Source organism: Calonectris borealis, chromosome 2 (assembly GCF_964195595.1).
Source record: "Calonectris borealis chromosome 2, bCalBor7.hap1.2, whole genome shotgun sequence".
NCBI lineage: Eukaryota > Metazoa > Chordata > Aves > Procellariiformes > Procellariidae > Calonectris > Calonectris borealis.
In genome coordinates, this window is record NC_134313.1 from 119,350,328 (window position 1) to 119,367,275 (window position 16,948).

Sequence of the window (16,948 nt, forward strand, 5' to 3'; positions counted from 1 at the left end):
CTCTTGAAGAGGTATGACTTAGTAGAGGCTTGTAGCAGTGGTGAATTGTGTTTGTAACATCACTGGTCCTAGGGACTGGAAAAGCACAAACTTAGTTTAAGATGATCTAGTACATCATTCATTGAACACTTTCTGGGTGTCTCTGCTACAATTTCTAAGTGGTCTTAGCTGTTATGGTACTGTAAGCTAAGGCACAGGTATGTTGCCTTCTCATCAAACTCCCATAAGCCCATTAAGCATCATTCCCCCCCTTAGCTTCACCTGGAACAAGACAATGCAGAACCAAAGGGAAGTTCACTCACTCAGAAACAGAGAGGAGACCAAGCAGGTGGTAGAAACATGACCTTTCTCCATGAGGTCAAATAGCTTTATTGTGATTAAGCACTACAATACAGTATATATCCATAAAAAAACTCTATAGTGTATATAAATTATTCCTTCCATTCAGTAATTCTTTTTTTGTTTTCATTTTTTTCATTTCCATTACAGCTTTGGTACAATGTGATTTTATTATATTTTTAAATACTTTTAGCTTCACAAACTCAACACAAAGTACAAAACTAATCCGAATTGGGGATATTACAATCTACACAGTGGTGTTCAGTGGTAGGAAAAAATCTTACCTCAATGAATTCATGTCACTAGCTAAGCTATAAAGGCATACCTAGCAGACATGACAAAAATATGCACCATTAACCAGCAAACATTTTTTTTTCAAAATTTATTTTATTTCTTTTTTTTTACAGATTTTTCCAGCAGCAAATCACTTGAGCATAGTCAGTTCTTATGTCCTCAACCGATTATCCTGTTGTGTTCCTCTTCATTTGAAGGCCATGAGTTATTTGTCAAATAATGCACCGCTATCCTCGTATATCCACACTAAGCCACAGTGTCAGTACTTGACCTGCCACCCTGCATTGTTAATGCTCGCACAGTTTGTCCTGCAGCTGGCAGAAATAACTGGAACGTTACTGGAGGGGCAGTGTGGGGCAATCAACCGTAGGTTGTTCTGTGGGGCAGGAGGTATGACATTACAGTAGACAGGCATTCCAGTGGCTGTAAGTGTTCCTTGACCTGATTGATTAGGTAGCATGATTGGTTGTTGATATGATTGTTGCGGCAATCCTTGAGAACCCTGGGTCATTGGCACCTAGGTAGGAATACGGAAATACGTAGGGGAAAAAAAGTAATTAGTAAACAAATTAAAGTAGATCCCAAGCATTCCGATCTTCCTTCTAGCTGAATTTGAATATACAACATGTTCTGCCAAAATGTGTCGTTCTCTGCTGCTCAGAACTGTTCTCATCCCTGAGGATCTTCTTTTGTTGGAGAAGGGTTAAAGAGAAATCTCTCTGCTCCTGGGTCTAGAAAGTGGCTCTGTCATGATCTAGATGAATGTGGATTTCCGGGATCAGTGCAAACAGAAGAATCAACCCTGGTATATCTAGGTCATTTAAAAGGTCTAAACCTTTAGACTGATCATTAACCTTTAAAACACATTTTCAGTATAGTAATTCTGAAGACCTAAGGGGAAAATTTTACCCACAAGCAATTCCCCCATTTCCATCTGGGTTGCTATAGTGTTTTCAGAGAAGCCAAGGGAAAAGATGAGCGGCTGCTCAATCGGTGCAAACTATTAAAATGAATTAGATGTCATTTAGTTTCTTAACTTCCCAGAGGGACCAGCAGGAAACATAAGCACAGGCCACCTTGTAGGCTCTCACAGGCTCTTGGCATATCTCACAGAATCCAGGTATAAAGTTGGGGAAATATGTCTGGGTAATTTAGGGACTTGGTAAAAATCAAGCCACTTCCCTCTCCCCAAAACCCAATAAACAAACAAAAAAAACTATCTGGCTACAGTTTGTTATAGAAGACATGGTGAGATCCTTGGCAGGAGTCTCCACAGATTAGTAATTTTTAACTGGATCAGGCAAAGCCCTCAACTTCATTACAGGAAACAATATTGCATTGGCAAAAAAAATGAACAATGTTGTTTTTTTTTTTTTTTAATTCATTTTCTTCACAGGAAGAAGTATAATTCCTTCATTCTTTGTGACGTTTTAGCCGCACTGCAGGCTGTAATAAATAGTTCATTTAAAGTATTCCCAAATCAAAATGAAAATCGGGAGTAGTAAGAATACGTAAACAGGAAGCAAAGAAACCAATTTGACTTAGAAGCATATTTATCAGGAGGCCTCCTGCCACACACTGTCATAATGAAGTAATAAAGACCATTCTGTGATAGGAAAACTTAATTCAATTAGGCACTCTCCAAGAAAATCAGTCTTTCTTTACAGCTTCCAAGTACCTGATAAGACGACATGGCTGGATACTGCACCATCATGCCTTGCACCTGATTTCCCTGTTGATTATTCATCAGGTTCTGGCTTTGGGGCGGCTGCTGCATTCCCATGAGACCCTGGAACCCCTGCTGCTGGTTCGGCAGGACAGGCTGGTAACCTGGAAGAAGAAAGCCATCTTCAAATACCCTGTCGCTTGTAGGGGCAAATTGAAAACTGTTCCAAGGAACAGCAAATGATCCCATCATTTCTCCCCGCATTCATCAAAAAGTTGCTCTCTCTAGAGAAGCATTACTAGAAGTGACAGTCGAAGGGAAATAAACAAATGCTGTGAGTTGACAGCCCTGGCAGGCTAACATGAGCAGGCAGCACACTTTCCTCATGCTCTTCAACCCCGCGGCAGAGACCACCTTGAGGGAAGCCTGACTGTGGTGCAGGATTGTGAAGCCCTGACAGACACAGGGTGCTACTGGCTTCTGGCTACTTCCTCAGAGGCAAAACTCCCACTGGCTTCAAGGACGTAGGTATTTGGCCTTCACAGTCTAATCTGGTAGTTTTCTTTCAGGTCACGTTTCTTATCTTACCCTCTTACCTTTCTTGTAGTGCAGCTCCCTAGCATAATGTAAACAGAGGAGGGTTTATTTAATCAAGAAGAACATCTGTATATGCACTGGCTCCTCCTTGCAAGGCTTTTTATACGATTAGAGCATATTAAGGGTCATATTCCACCCTACCAGTTTTGTGTTTGGTAAAAGAGGAAAATCATAAATTAGGGAGCGCCTGGTCCTCCCCGTTGCTCTCGGTGGGAACACTGCTGACACACAAGTGACTGCCCAGGGATGAGAAGCTGATGCTTCTGTTTCAACCTGCCATTGGCTCTGTGTTCAAAGTCACCACAATGTTGCAGGTTTTCTGCTGGGACGGCTCTTCTAGGACTAATTGAGAAATGGGCAAAGTCTGGATGATCTGGAAGGCAAAGCTGCTAATGAGGCAGAAGCGTGGATGGGAAGTGAAGTGCGAGCGGTGCGCTGCTTGGCAGCAACACGAGCCAGCCTGAGAATGAGTCTCGCCGGATGGAAGTGGAATGGCTGGGTGATGCTACTATTTAGAGATGAAGGATTTTGCAGAAAAAGCGGGAAAGGAAAGGAAGATGCAGAAAGATCCTGTCCTTGAAAAACGCAGCCAGCCACAGTCATTATAAATCTACGAATAATTTCTCCTTAAGACATTCCCCGTCCTTTAGCACTCGTATTTTTTAACATGAAGTTATGGAGTGCACTATTAACTCTGTAGTGATATTCTCAGAATAAGCATATTTCAGGCAAAGAAGAATTATCAGAAGGAGCAGCACTGTGTTATTTTTATATGAAAAATGTGTGTCACGTCTGCTCAATTTATATTCATGAATACAGTACACTGTTCAATATATTTCATGAATTGGAAATCATCACCTGGGTATTTCTTCATTATGTAAGAAAAATAAAGTAACCAATGTCTCTGTTTCTTCCGGTCTATTGTCAACTGGATAGCTTTCCTTCAAAATCTTTTCTGATGCCAGGGAAATGTCAGGTATCTCTGATCAATTTTTTGGCATTAAAGATGCCTTTCCACAGATATGAGATTAACGTCTCCAGTCAACTGAGCAAAATAAAAAAAAATTAATTCCATGAGTGATTAACTTGGCTGGCATATAGCATCAAACATCTCCCAAATGCACCAGATTATTATACATTCAAATTTGCTCTTTTCCTATGCACAAGTACAGTGTCAGCACATTTTTTAGTCACAAAAATTACCAACATCAGAAGTGCTGTAACTGAGTTTACAGAAGGCTTATACAGCAATAATAAAATTGCAAGTCCTCTTTTGCTCTCGTATACCAATTATGGGAGAGGAGGGGGAGAAAGGATAGAAATAAAAAATTTAGCACTACTATTCTGGTATTTGCAAGACTGGAAGTTTAAGCAGAGAGGAGCCAACTGACAGCGGACGCAGCAACAGATAATTCCTCTCATGTCACTTGCGGTTGTCAGAGTACGTCCCAGATGTTGTAATGAATGATAGATTGATGGTGGACCAGGGATCAAGTGACACTAAGTTGGGGAATGCAATCAAACATTGGATCTGGGCTCACAGAGGTGGACCGTGGTGATGCACTGGCACAAGGTGGTGGACTGGTGCTCTGCAGACAGACACCACTGGGGTCAAGTAGAGAGAAGCCCTTCTGTTATCTCTAGTAAATATAATTGCATTACCATTTACTTTAGTCAGACTACTGCTGATACTCTGTTGTATGTTTGAACATACAGCTGTCTCTTCACCTCAGCTTTGTGTTCCAGATTCTCCAAATACGACGAATTTATTGCCCAATACAGATATGATTATCAAACTGAAACAAAAAATTACGGAAATGACTAAGTATCTACCCCTACGCTGAACATGTAGGCATCATCTCATGGGGGTATTACAATAACATGTACCTCCGCCCTGAAAATTTCCTCTGTATTGGCAAACACTGCTTAGTACACAGCCCAACCACTCCACGTTTTAGGTGCAGGAATACAAAAAGGGGACGGGTTAAGAGCTGAGGTCCACTAGGTTATGGATTATTATTTTAACAATTTTATTACTCTTCAAGGACTTCAGGAATTTCTCCTGCCCATAGGGCATGTGCACCCCTCACCCCGTCCCAGCGTGCAGAGTCCTGCTTACACCCCTGGGAGTCAGGAGAAGACCTCTTTCCTACTCCCTCTGCGAGCCCTTTACAACACCCTGACCACAAAGAGGGTCTCAATACAAGCAGAAAAAATACTCCACATGCACTCTAACACACTTCCAATGTGATTAGATGGGAACAAAGAGGTATTAACCTAAGAATCTGATCACGTTGTCTCCTGAACCTTCTTTGCCATTAAGGGAAATGAAGTCACTTTTTTGGCCCAGAAAGAGGTACTGCAGTCTCTTGACCACTAGCTCCCTTGACTTGTGGGTGGACACAGGGATGTTTAAGAAGGTTACTGGCCTGCTTGCAAAGATGTTGGCTGTCTTCTCTTCCTCACTTAATATTCTTGGACTTCTTTTTAATTATTGTTAGTACCCTTTGGAATATAATGAAGTTATGAATGTCAGACCTTGCTGCAGAACTCCAATAGAGCATTTGGTCAAAATCCAGCTTCCCCTCCGAGGCTCTGCAACTCGAGTGAAGCCACTTCCCTGTACCTGATAGCAAAGTCTGACCCTTTACTATGTTAAATATATGAAGAAAGATGCAAGTTCATCCATTCCATTGAACATAAAAACCTGTCAAGGTACGAAAACATACTACAATGGTGGAGAGAGGGTACAGAGTATGAAAAGCTGAATTAATTTCTTCATCTACAACAAGCTCTATAAGCAAGAGGAAAATGCTGTGAAAAAACAAAGCCGCCCAAGTCCATTCTGCTAGACGGCTTCTGTTTCAGCAAAAATGCAAGGGGAAGGAACCAGCACTCTACGCGGCAATCCATTTGAACCAGAAGTTGTTAATATCAGAAGCCAGCTGCTCTGAATTTTCCACCTCCACTGCCCAAACTTTGCAACTCTGACTCTGCATGCCACGTAACATTTGAAACCTTCAGTGTGTACTGTGTGTTGATGTCTTCATATGTTTTTGCGTACTGGCCAGGAAAAGAATTGGTATAGGAGAACTGAGACTCTGCTCATATAGACTCATATAAGACTATAACTCATAGTCTTAATACATCAACCTTTCAGCAACTTTCATGAAACTCTATCATTCTAGCAAACCTTTCTTTTTTTGAGTATCAGACTATCAGAGATCTCTATTCCCCCAAAACTATTTATTTTGTACACAGACAGCAGTTTCAATCCTGAACTCAGCTCTGCCATGCTATTTATTTTTCAGTGAAATGAAAATAATACAGTGTTCTCAAAAGGCTTGGGAACCGACTGCAGTGCACGAAAAGCCATGCATTGCTGGGCAGAGACGGATGGTTTGGAGCTACACAGGTGTCAGGAAACGAGTAAGAAGAGAAGTGGCACCATGCTTTCTGCAGCAATTGTTTTTTCATACTTGCTCTTTTGCTCATGAGCTTTCATACTGCATAAAGTGTAATCCTTAAAAGCCTCTTTACTGTCCCCCGAGAACATACATACGTGCGTTATTTTCTAATGGAGGTACACATCAGATGAACCATCCTATTACTGCAAGCTCCAGGGCCTCTTTACTGCAATTATATCATCCTGCTCTGTGTTATCTCTGCTACAAAGAAGGATTTTTTAAAATCAGGGCAAACATGAGAGACATTGTTAAACAACCAGAGGAACAAATCGTGCACAGAATTTCAATGAATGCCTCAGAGGGAAAATGAGCCTTGGATTGCAGTCGAAATGGAAGAGGCCGTCATACCATCAAGGTAATTCTCTGAACCTTTACAGCCTGCATCACCGTGCTGACAGTCAGCCAACTTAAACATCCCAGGGGGAGAAAGACTGCATGAAAGACACACAAATGTTTTAATTTCTTGATGAGGCTACAGAGCTCAAAAGATAAAACGCAGTGGTCTTACACCTCTGTCAGTAATGTCACCCAGAGCTGTAATTAAAGCATATTTGGTGCTCTACTGGCCTCAGCATACATCCTTCACGAATGGCACGTCCATATTTGGAGGGACTGTTTCATTGCTCATGTTAGATTTGAAGCATATATTAGGAAGGTAGCTTTGTAATATGTGTATCAGCACTCTGGGTAAAGAGTAATCAGCACTTCGGCTGATCAGTGCGGCAGTCTGGCACGAGTCCCTGAACTGCAAATCTTACTGTACTCTTATTGTATTCTCACCACTTGAACAGAGTCCTTGCATCTAAGCCCATCCGATGGGAATGCACAAATTCACAGGGGTTTTGATGTGAAGTGATTTGAGAGCTCATCTGCTCCCTTCCCGCTTCACTCGGTGTAGTACTGGGAGAAGCTGAGCCGACCTTGGCAACATGCTGCAGCAGCTCAGGCAAGCAAAGCCCAAAAGAAATTTAAAAGGGAAACCTCTGCAGGGCTAACTGGGCTGGGTGCAAGGCTGTGCAGCTCTGGCCACGCTCCTGCCTGCTCCACAACTACTGCAGTGCCTTTCTCAGCCCAGCACCTCTGCCCTATGGCCCCGGTACGGACCGGCTCAGCCTCTGCTGCAACTGCCACCAGGAGCACCAGGGAAAAGACTGAATTTGAGCTCCCAGGGAAAAGCCAAGGGGAGCAAGCACCACCTCTGGGTGCAGACACAAGGGAATACCCTGCGACATACCGAAAATAGCGTAACAGCAGATTCTGCACCCAGTCTTGTGTGCTGCACTTACCACAGGGGCTTAACATTTGCAGAAGACTCCCCCAAACTGGAAAGGGCAGAGAAGAGAGCTACAAAAATGATCTTAAGTCAGAAAGTGCACCTCTCCCTAGGAGACCTAATGAGCTCACTCTGCTCAATTTATTCAAAAGATGAAGTGGTATCTGCTGGTAGATAGTTCTTAAACAGAATAGAAAATGGTATAATAAAATTACATGGTTGGAAGATAAACATAGAACTGTTCAGATTAGAAATAAAATTCAAAGTTTCAACAGACCCTACGATTATCAAGGGGGCAATTTACCCAGAGAGGAAGCAGATTTGCTATCACCCGAAACCTCTTAAAACAAGGATGGACAGCTTGCTAGAAGATATTCATCAGTTTAATAAGAAGTTCTGGGAATAAAGATAGGATTAGAGTGTGCTCTGTGTCCAGTATTATTCAGAGCATTAAATTACATGTTCCAGACTTGAAATACTTACGAAAATGTTAGCCAGCGAGCTCTTAACACTCTTCCTATCTTCCAAGGAAATGACTAATCTTTTGCATGTGAGACAGGATCCTCTTCCCAGTCTGTTGCCTTTGATCACATACTGGCAGTGCCACCCAATTCACTCCACAAGCTGAGAGTTCACCTGTGTACGGTGGATATTCTAAGGGCTATTTCTGGCCTATTTTAGTTTACTTTGCCCTGGCTGGAGTAGCGCTCAGTAGGTTTTGTAGGCTGAGGAATATGATTGGTATCTATTCCCACAATTTTGCTAGGCTACGTTTTCCTTTACTTTTTCAAATAAGCTATGGGTAAAGTATTAAAGTGGCTGGATGTAGTTTTTACTCTATAATCACAGAAACTTACAAGACCAACGATAAGTTACTAATCAGAGAAGAAGAAATGTCATTGTAAAACTATAATTCAGTCATGCACACATCAGTAAGTTTGGTAAAGTTTTTGGCAACTCACTTATTTGCCAAAAGCTCTGAGTTGGTCCATCCCAAAGTACTTGCAAAACTGGAAGGAAGAAAAAAAATGAAGCAAGCAGTTTGGCAAGATCAAACACTTTGTCTTGACACAAAGAACCTTTTGATTCTCAAACAGACCCTAAATGTTATCTGTAAAATATCAGGAAAGGAAGCAAGGCTGGGGAATCTTGTGTTTAGGACAGTTGGCCAAGCTGTGGGAGGTGCATACTGAAATCTCTTCCCAGCACAACTGAGAGCAGGAATTTGAGGCAAAGGGGTTTCTAGCAGCCAGAACAAAGTCCTCCCTGCTGCAGGGGTCCATCAGTCCCTCCTGCTGATGTTCCTTACCTCACGTGAGATACTCAAGTACTGGATTGCAACCAGATGTTTCACCTCGTACATGAACATCGTAATTACCAGCTACAAAATCTCCCCATATACTGCTCGCTCTAGAGGAGCACTGCTCCAAGGCACTGTGCTCAGACTGGCTTCTCACGTCCAGGTGTTACATGTTAGATTTGGGTGGCTGCTGAGGAAATAGGTTTTGTGGGTTTTTTTTTCATTATGCCGTTGTCATTACCTGGCCAGTTTCACCACAAATGATAGACTAAACGTCTCACAGAAAACATAAAATTAAGCTATAAATTTAAGCTGCTTTTGATTTTAGCCTCACCCCAAAGTGTCTGCAGTTTGGAAGATTCCCACAGAAGACACACTAATTAATGTCTCCCTGCTGGTGTGTCATTTTCTGTGTGAATCTGAAGATTTAAACTGCATCTTGTACAGCTGGAATCCAAAACACTTTGTAAACAATTTTGTAGTTTCAGCTTGGATCTAAAATCCAAGGCATGCTGCAAACCAAATCTGCTGCAGTTGATCAATCCACTCCTACTGTGTCTGCTTTCTCTCTGCAATACACATTAAAATGTCTTGACCTAGGAAGATATTCGGGCTTTGTGTTCCACTTGAAGACATCACAGATAATTTATGGGTGTGAACTGGATACCATGTGGGCTAGAAGGACAAATACATAATAGCTTAATGCTAAAAATCCATCCCTTTCCCCTCAAAACATAAGACCATGCAATTATTTTATTTAATTTTCACACACATACAAAGGAAAAAACTTATGCCTGAAATAAAGGAGTCGTAAGAAGCAACAGATAACTTGAAGGTATGAGGTGGCTTATCACACACACATAAATCAGCACATGTGCCAATAACCACAGCAGCACACAGACTCCTCTCCCCACGGCACTCCGCAGGCTCAGACCCTCAAAAACAAGAGAAGCCTTTTCACACAGTGACTTACAGTTTGGCTTTTTTCGTTTCAGGTAAAAGCACATCTCACTCCAGCAGTACAGCTTGCAGGGGAAAGCATGGGGTATTAGGCTAGTTTTGTTTTCAAAATTTAAAACTAATGGCATCGATTCTTTCAAGTTGCGCGAGATCAAAACAATTTTTAGCTAATGGCACTCCAGTTATATTCACTGAAAACACCTAACACAGCAAATATATTCCTAAACTGATTACAATGACAGCGACTCGAATAATTCTCTGCAGAGCTGGGGTTATAAAACTGCAGGATTTTGAACTTAAGAGTCTCAACACATAATTGCTGCCAGAATCGTAGCTCCCTGGTCCCTGACTTGGCCGTAGCTTTGCCGAGAGCACATTCATGCTTCCGGAACCTGGTAACAGAGCAACAGCCACATTTGTTGGCAGACCCACAGAGAAAGAGCCATATTCAGTTGCATTAAGGAACTCAGCAAGATGTATATGCATCAGAGATACGAGCCAGTAAGATTTATTAGCACAAAAGAAAGAAGAAGAATACTGGTTAGAAGACAGCTTGTCTGTCTTCCCCTTTCTCTCTCTGGTTTACAAAGATACTGTCCTGGTTTCGGCTGGGATAGGGTTAAATCCCACAAAATCAATAGTGCAAAAACATCTTCGTCCAGCTTCAGAAGAAGAAGAAATCAAATTTGGAAATTTGCTGCAAGTTTGCATTATTTCAGAGTGACCTATTTGTTGGATTTGGTAAACTGCTGATGAAAATATCCTGATACACAAGAAATTTTTCTGTGAATGACAGCTCTGAAATTGCCCATGTGGCTAGTTCTGTCCAACGGCTAGAGCAGGATCTGTCTTATCTAGCTGAACTGCCCCTCCTTGTCCTCTTCACTTATTCTTCCTCAAAAAGCTATATGAAATCCTGATTTTACTTGTTTTGCAACCCCGGGGGCTGGAAGAAACCCAAGGCACAGAGCATCCAAAGCATGGATGGTTTCATGTGCTACTCGAGACAACAGGGCCAACTGGGAGCACTTCTCGGCTGCTAACGAAATGGAAAAAAATCAGGGGAACAACACAACTCCCCTAGCAATGCAAACCCTCCCAGTTCAAAAAATGTGCAGGATCAGGGCCTCACAAATCTTATTTTTTTCTGCTTGTTCTATATAAGCTGGAATAAGGTACATCTTTACAAAAGCTAAGACAGAGTGCTTTGTGCACAGACTTTTCCTCAAGAACAGTCACTGCATAAAACAAATGGCCTCATCTGGGTGGTAGAAAGCCTCCTGTTACAGTGGTTTAGATTACGCCGATGAGAAATGATGAAAGTAATGCTGCATATCCCACGTGAGATTTAGAGCTTCTTACACGTCAGCACCAAAGAAACACCCATTACATTTTCTTTTACCCTTTCTCTATGATGCCAAGTTCCAACTGCTGGAGACAAGGAATAGCATTATCTTTTAAAAAAAAAATTTATATGCATGCTCACCATCCCGTGGGGGAAAAATGTTTTCACAAAGAGCACTGAACTGTTATTCAGAGCCTTCTACCTCATCATCCAAGCAACTACCTTTGGAGCAAACATGCAAAATCATGGATACAATACATTTATGAATCACTTTAAGATGCACACCCACCCCTCAGTTACCTTTCCACACCTTAAAAGAGTTGTTTGAAAACTCGGTGACCTCACTACCAAGTAAGAAGGTCCAGACAAATAAGTGGTATGATTAAATACTTTCATTATATACCTAATGAAATCACATACTGTAACATCTTCTGAGACTAAAATTTTAATTAAGGCAGGCTGACATTTGGGCTTCTTTTTCCCCCCCTACGTTCCAGGGGAACAGCAGGTAAGGTCAAACAAAAAGCTTATGTGATAAAATTGCATGAGCGCGCTCCTTGGAGACCTGGCATTATTAACAAGAACATGAAGAAGGGCACAGTTGAACAGTTCAAAGATAAATGATTGCATTCAGTTTACTTTTTGCTATCAACTAGAGAATCTGAGAGAACCTTATATACATTTGACAAGAAATGTATATAAATAGGCATCAAAGAGCTTGAATAGATACAAATATAGGATATTCAAGGTTGGGGAAACGTTTTTCTTCAGTTTAAAATCTGGATCTATTTTTTACCTGTCTACACAAAGGATATACAAATTATAGGGACAGCTTTAAGAACAACTTGCTACTGGTAAGTGGCTTGATGCTGAACATAAACCTGTTCTTGTCAAGAACCTAAAACCATGTTATCACATGACACTTTAATCACTTACTTTATTCTCTTTTCAATATACTTTTATTTTATGTTTTGAGACCGTTTAGCACTGTTCCTATGCTTCAAAAACTATTACAAAAATTATTTGCTCTTCTCCTTGAAGATAAATCTGAAGATAAATGGAGGGGCACCTCTTACAGACACGGTATGTAACTCAAAACTTCTGTAACATTCAGAAAAGAAAATTCTATTTTTAAGACAAAATCCTTTTATCTCACTTCAGTAAAAATATAGAGGGAACAGCCAGCTGCAAGCCAAAATAATTGCAACACAATAATGCAGGGCTCCATTACAGCAGCATAATTCCGGTAAAGCAGCTGATCCGGGATCTTGGCACTTACCCAGACCCTGGAGCCTGACTTAAATGCATTAACCCAGACAAAGCATGTGCAGCTGTTTTGGTAATATGAGGCTTCTGCATTTTATTGGAGACCAAAAAAAAAAAAGTCACTCAGCCAGCAAATGACACAGGTGATATATAGAGAGAGGAGGAAAGTATTTTATGCTTTTGAACTAACTTAATCCATGGCGTCATGTGAACAGGCTCGACAGCTTTGGGGAGATGGGCTTTGGAACGCATTTCCCTTTGGCTAGCACGATGAGCACGGGTTTACACTGGAGCGGTGTAGATGCCCAAAACCAGCTGAGGTGCCTGCAGGGAGAGTACTGCAGGACCCAGAAAACATTATTCTGAGAGGGGTGAAGCCTTCTCCTCCCCACAGAGCGAAGCCACTGAAGGCATGTATTGCAAGCTGGTGCGCGGTTCCCGTGACATCAGGGAGGTCCCGAATAGTGCTAGGGAAAAACCAAGTATAATCCTTCTGCTCTCAGCCCCTGCCTGCCAATCCCGCTGACGTTAACGAGAGTTAACGCAGACCCATGGGCAGGCCAATAGATAATTCTGGAGAATTTGTGGGTTGCTCTGAAGAGAGCGTTACTGCGTAAAGACCAAAACAGATGCAAATCTAGCCCTTACTATAGCCATAGACTGTTACACTGCTGTAGTCTGCTGCAATTCCTCTTTATGGGATTTTTGAATAGCTAATATACAACTAAAACACTGGTGTAAAAACTCATTAGTGTTGATAGCAAGATTCCTTTGACATATGACATGCTGTAGGTCTTGCCTCACATTGAAAAGTGGCATCTAGAAAGATGCCCTTGCCAGCAAAACATTACAGAGGGTCTTTATTTAGAATGACTACATAACATTTTGTTCAGGATTCTGCTGAATTTGACAAACTGTCCATACATTCTTGCAGAAAAACTGAATTTTCTTTAAAGCTAAGATTTACAGTGAACCGTGAAGAAATGAAGCATACGATTAACTATTTTATTTATTTATTATTTTCAGAAAAAAACCCAAACCAATAGCTTTGGCTGAAGACTGCAAGAACAAACTGCTCTCTTCTCATCTCTCTACCCAGAAAACTGTACTTTGCCAGGATTGCAAAATGTAAGCTTTGTTACAAATGTATTCATTTTCACATGGGAATATTTTCCAGGTGAAATGGTAACTTCCTGTAGTTCAGGGCAGGAATATCAATACTGTAGCTGGTACAAACTTACACTTGGTATAAATTCAAACCCTTATTAAAAAAAATTGGCACTAACTTATCTCTTGGTATGCATACACACACACATGTATCTATATCAGTGGAAACAAATATCAGATAAAATGGAGAGCTAAAAAAAGTTAAATAGCAGCCCATTCGTTGCAACCACTGAGCTCTAACCTAACCACCCGCTTTAATGGTGGGATGCAGGGGATGTGACAGCTCCACATGGTGTAATACAGCAGTCCAGCACAGGGCTGCCCAGGAGAGTTTGTATAAAATAATGCAAACAGTCAAGTAACATCAGCTCAGGATAGTCCACTAGCTAGATTTTTCTTTGTGATTGCATCGGAATGATTTCTTCACCTGAGTCAGATGGGAATATGATCATTTTCCCCACTGAGTATAACGAGCCTGGCCTTTCCAAGGACAGCAGACTTCCAGCCAAAAGTACCTGCAGACATGAGTGACAGGGCTCAAAATACAGAAGGATAGCAATAAACATCCAAGTTACTGACCATCAGCTGAGCTACACAAATTGACTGTGTACAACTGCTCTGTGCTGAATACAAAGCAGGAGGTGGGTTAAGCCTTCGTGTATAGAGCAGGCTGGACGCACATATGGTCATGTCAATGTAGCTCATTAAACGAACAGTTCCCTGTGTAATACTCCCTGTATATACCTATCTGTGTTTACATTCTGTAATATAAAACAGTTTCTGGCCATAGTATAACAATTATTTGCAATATCCACTGTTTTTGTTAGCAAATCATAAGAACTGTGTGCAATGGGACAGCTAGCCACCCAAGCAAAATTAGGTGTGATACCAAAAAAGAACAAATACAAAACCAGCAGGATCAGATTTTCCATGCAAGCTGTGAACCCACAGATTCACTGAATTTCAGCAGGTTCATCTGTACATTACACTAGTTTGATTTTCTGGTTTGCCCCCAAATAAATAACAGCAGGTCTGAGCAAACAAACTGTTAATCCCCCGTGTATTGATCTATAACTTAGCTCTTGGTATTGCTGAAATACCTACAAGCATAAGCCCAGTTTGCACTGTGCCAGCTACTGTGCAAACTTCAAGGAATAGCTGCAGTCCCTGCACTGAAGATGGCACATTCCTGAATAGACAAGACAGCTGGAGACGGAAAATCAAGCACCCAGGAGAAATAACTTGCCCAGAGAAAAACAGCAGAACTGCACAAAACTTTTCCAGAAAATACACCAAAATCTCTGTGCACTGCCTCAGAGAGCACTTAGTGCTTAGAGCCCCAACCTGAGCAGGGAGCGCTCGGGCAGGCTGCTGCTCACCAGCACAGTCACGGAGATGATGGTCCATGTGCTCTCACTGCTTCTGCCACGCTGTTTGCTTCCACGCAGCTTCAGATACAGGCTCCTGCCCCCATCCCATGTATTGGAGGAATGCTGCAGAGTGCTGGTGATGCACGGTTCATCATACTGTGTTGCATTTTACTGAGGGCAGAACTGGGTAAATAACTGCGAGCACCAGAAATTCTCACTAATGACCTCTGCTTTTCACCCTCGCAAGCTGGGCTTTGTTTTGTGGCTCAGCCTCACGTAGAGTTTTCATAAACGCAACACCAACTGCAAATACCATCTGCAACAAAGGCACAGCCACTGCCTGATGGCACTCTTCCTCCTCACTGCTTCTGCGTACACCTATAGGTTAACATATCAAATCACTGAGCAAAAGGAACTCGTGCTTGTTTATTTACCTATAACATAAGGGCACAGCAAGTTACAGGCAACATCCTCCAGCTAGATTCAAACAGACGCAAGGATGATACTGAAGCCAATAGGACTTTGATGGAGCATATGTCTGCCCATATGGGTCCAACTGCAAAAATCTCATCTTTTCCAAGTGCGCCCATGCAGAACGTAATCCAAAGACTATTGGGGTTAGCAATCAACTTTAACCGGCTTTATACCATATTAGGAGCACTCGCCTGCAACATAGTGATTGCTCTGGCGCCTATACAGCAGAGCCCTTAAGCATTTGCTTAACTTTTAAGCATATGAGCCAATTTCTTTATTTCAGAGCAATGATTTACAGGCTTGAGTACACTTCTGAACTGAGGCCAGGGAATTCAGCCCCTTGAAGGAAGGGAACTCCAATGGGAGAGATACTGACACATTTATTCACATTTTTTCTTAGCATCCTTTAAAAGGCTCCTAAGAAACTTGAACAGGCAGGTAGCAATCAACCTAAGGAAAAAGAGGCTCTATTCCAATAGAATTCAGTTCTACAATATGTGAAATCAAATAATTTCTCAAGTGTCCTTTTGCACAGCCACTGCTTAATCCACAAACTGGAAAGTGGGAAAGATGGGACTGAGCCTGCATTCACACATGGCCCAATGCACATATATGTACATATATGAAAGTGCCATTAGACTAAGCATTAGCTATGTACCAAGAGATACTGGCAAATAATAAACGAAATGGCAACCAGGGAAGAGTCTAACCTACTTCACTTTTGTGGCAAAGGTACAGAGTGCTCCCAGTCGTGTGCTTATCTTGCAATTAAACCCTTCTAGTTTACTCGTAGACCCTAGTTTACTTCTCATGTCTGTCTTAATTAAAAAGAGCTGTTAAGGAAATTGGGTTAGGCCTTTTCTGCTACTAAAGCAATCGTTATCATTAAGACCCTCCATTCTCATTACCCCTTGAAAGTACAAGGCAGAAGACATGTAAAGTACCTATGTGTACTTTGTATCAGCCTCTGTTCTAGGCATCCAGTCCGCTCACTGCAGAAACACAAACATCGATTGCAATTCTGCCACAGGTACAAAAGCAATATATCAGATTACTGCACTAAAACTGGGCCGTATCTTCCAGCTAAACCTTTTTCCTGGAAGGAGGTGAACAGCAAAATCTACAGAGGTAGTCACTCCAGTATATGGTTAGCTTCACCTGTGGCCAAATTATTCATCTTACACAGGAGGGAATAAGTGAGTAAAAGCTAAAAATGTCCGAAAAAGTAAAACCATTGCCTTTTGACATTCCAAATAGAACACTACCAATTTCTAAGACTTCAAAAATTTTGTTCTATTTACATTTTAAATATATTTTAAATGAAAGGAAACAGTTTAATTGTCCATAGGCAATTTAAAGCTTTTGTTTCATCTTTTGGTTTGCCCGTGGCTGGGGGGGGGGGTGGCGGGGGCAGGAAGGGAGGGGCGGGG

At 41.7% G+C, this 16,948-nt stretch overlaps 1 protein-coding gene across 1 annotated transcript in view; it reads right to left on the reverse strand.

Annotated features, from left to right (window-relative positions):
- Positions 1-332: 332 nt before the first annotated feature.
- ARPP21 (cAMP regulated phosphoprotein 21) overlaps positions 333-16,948 on the reverse strand; it is a 123,018-nt gene continuing 106,402 nt past the window's right edge. Inside the window, exons 22-23 of the mRNA XM_075143116.1 lie at positions 2,312-2,463; positions 333-1,150 (exon numbers count right to left, since the gene is read on the reverse strand). Coding sequence (XP_074999217.1) covers positions 893-1,150; positions 2,312-2,463 — 410 coding nt within the window. The 3' untranslated portion in view covers positions 333-892. The remainder of the gene's footprint in view (positions 1,151-2,311; positions 2,464-16,948) is intronic.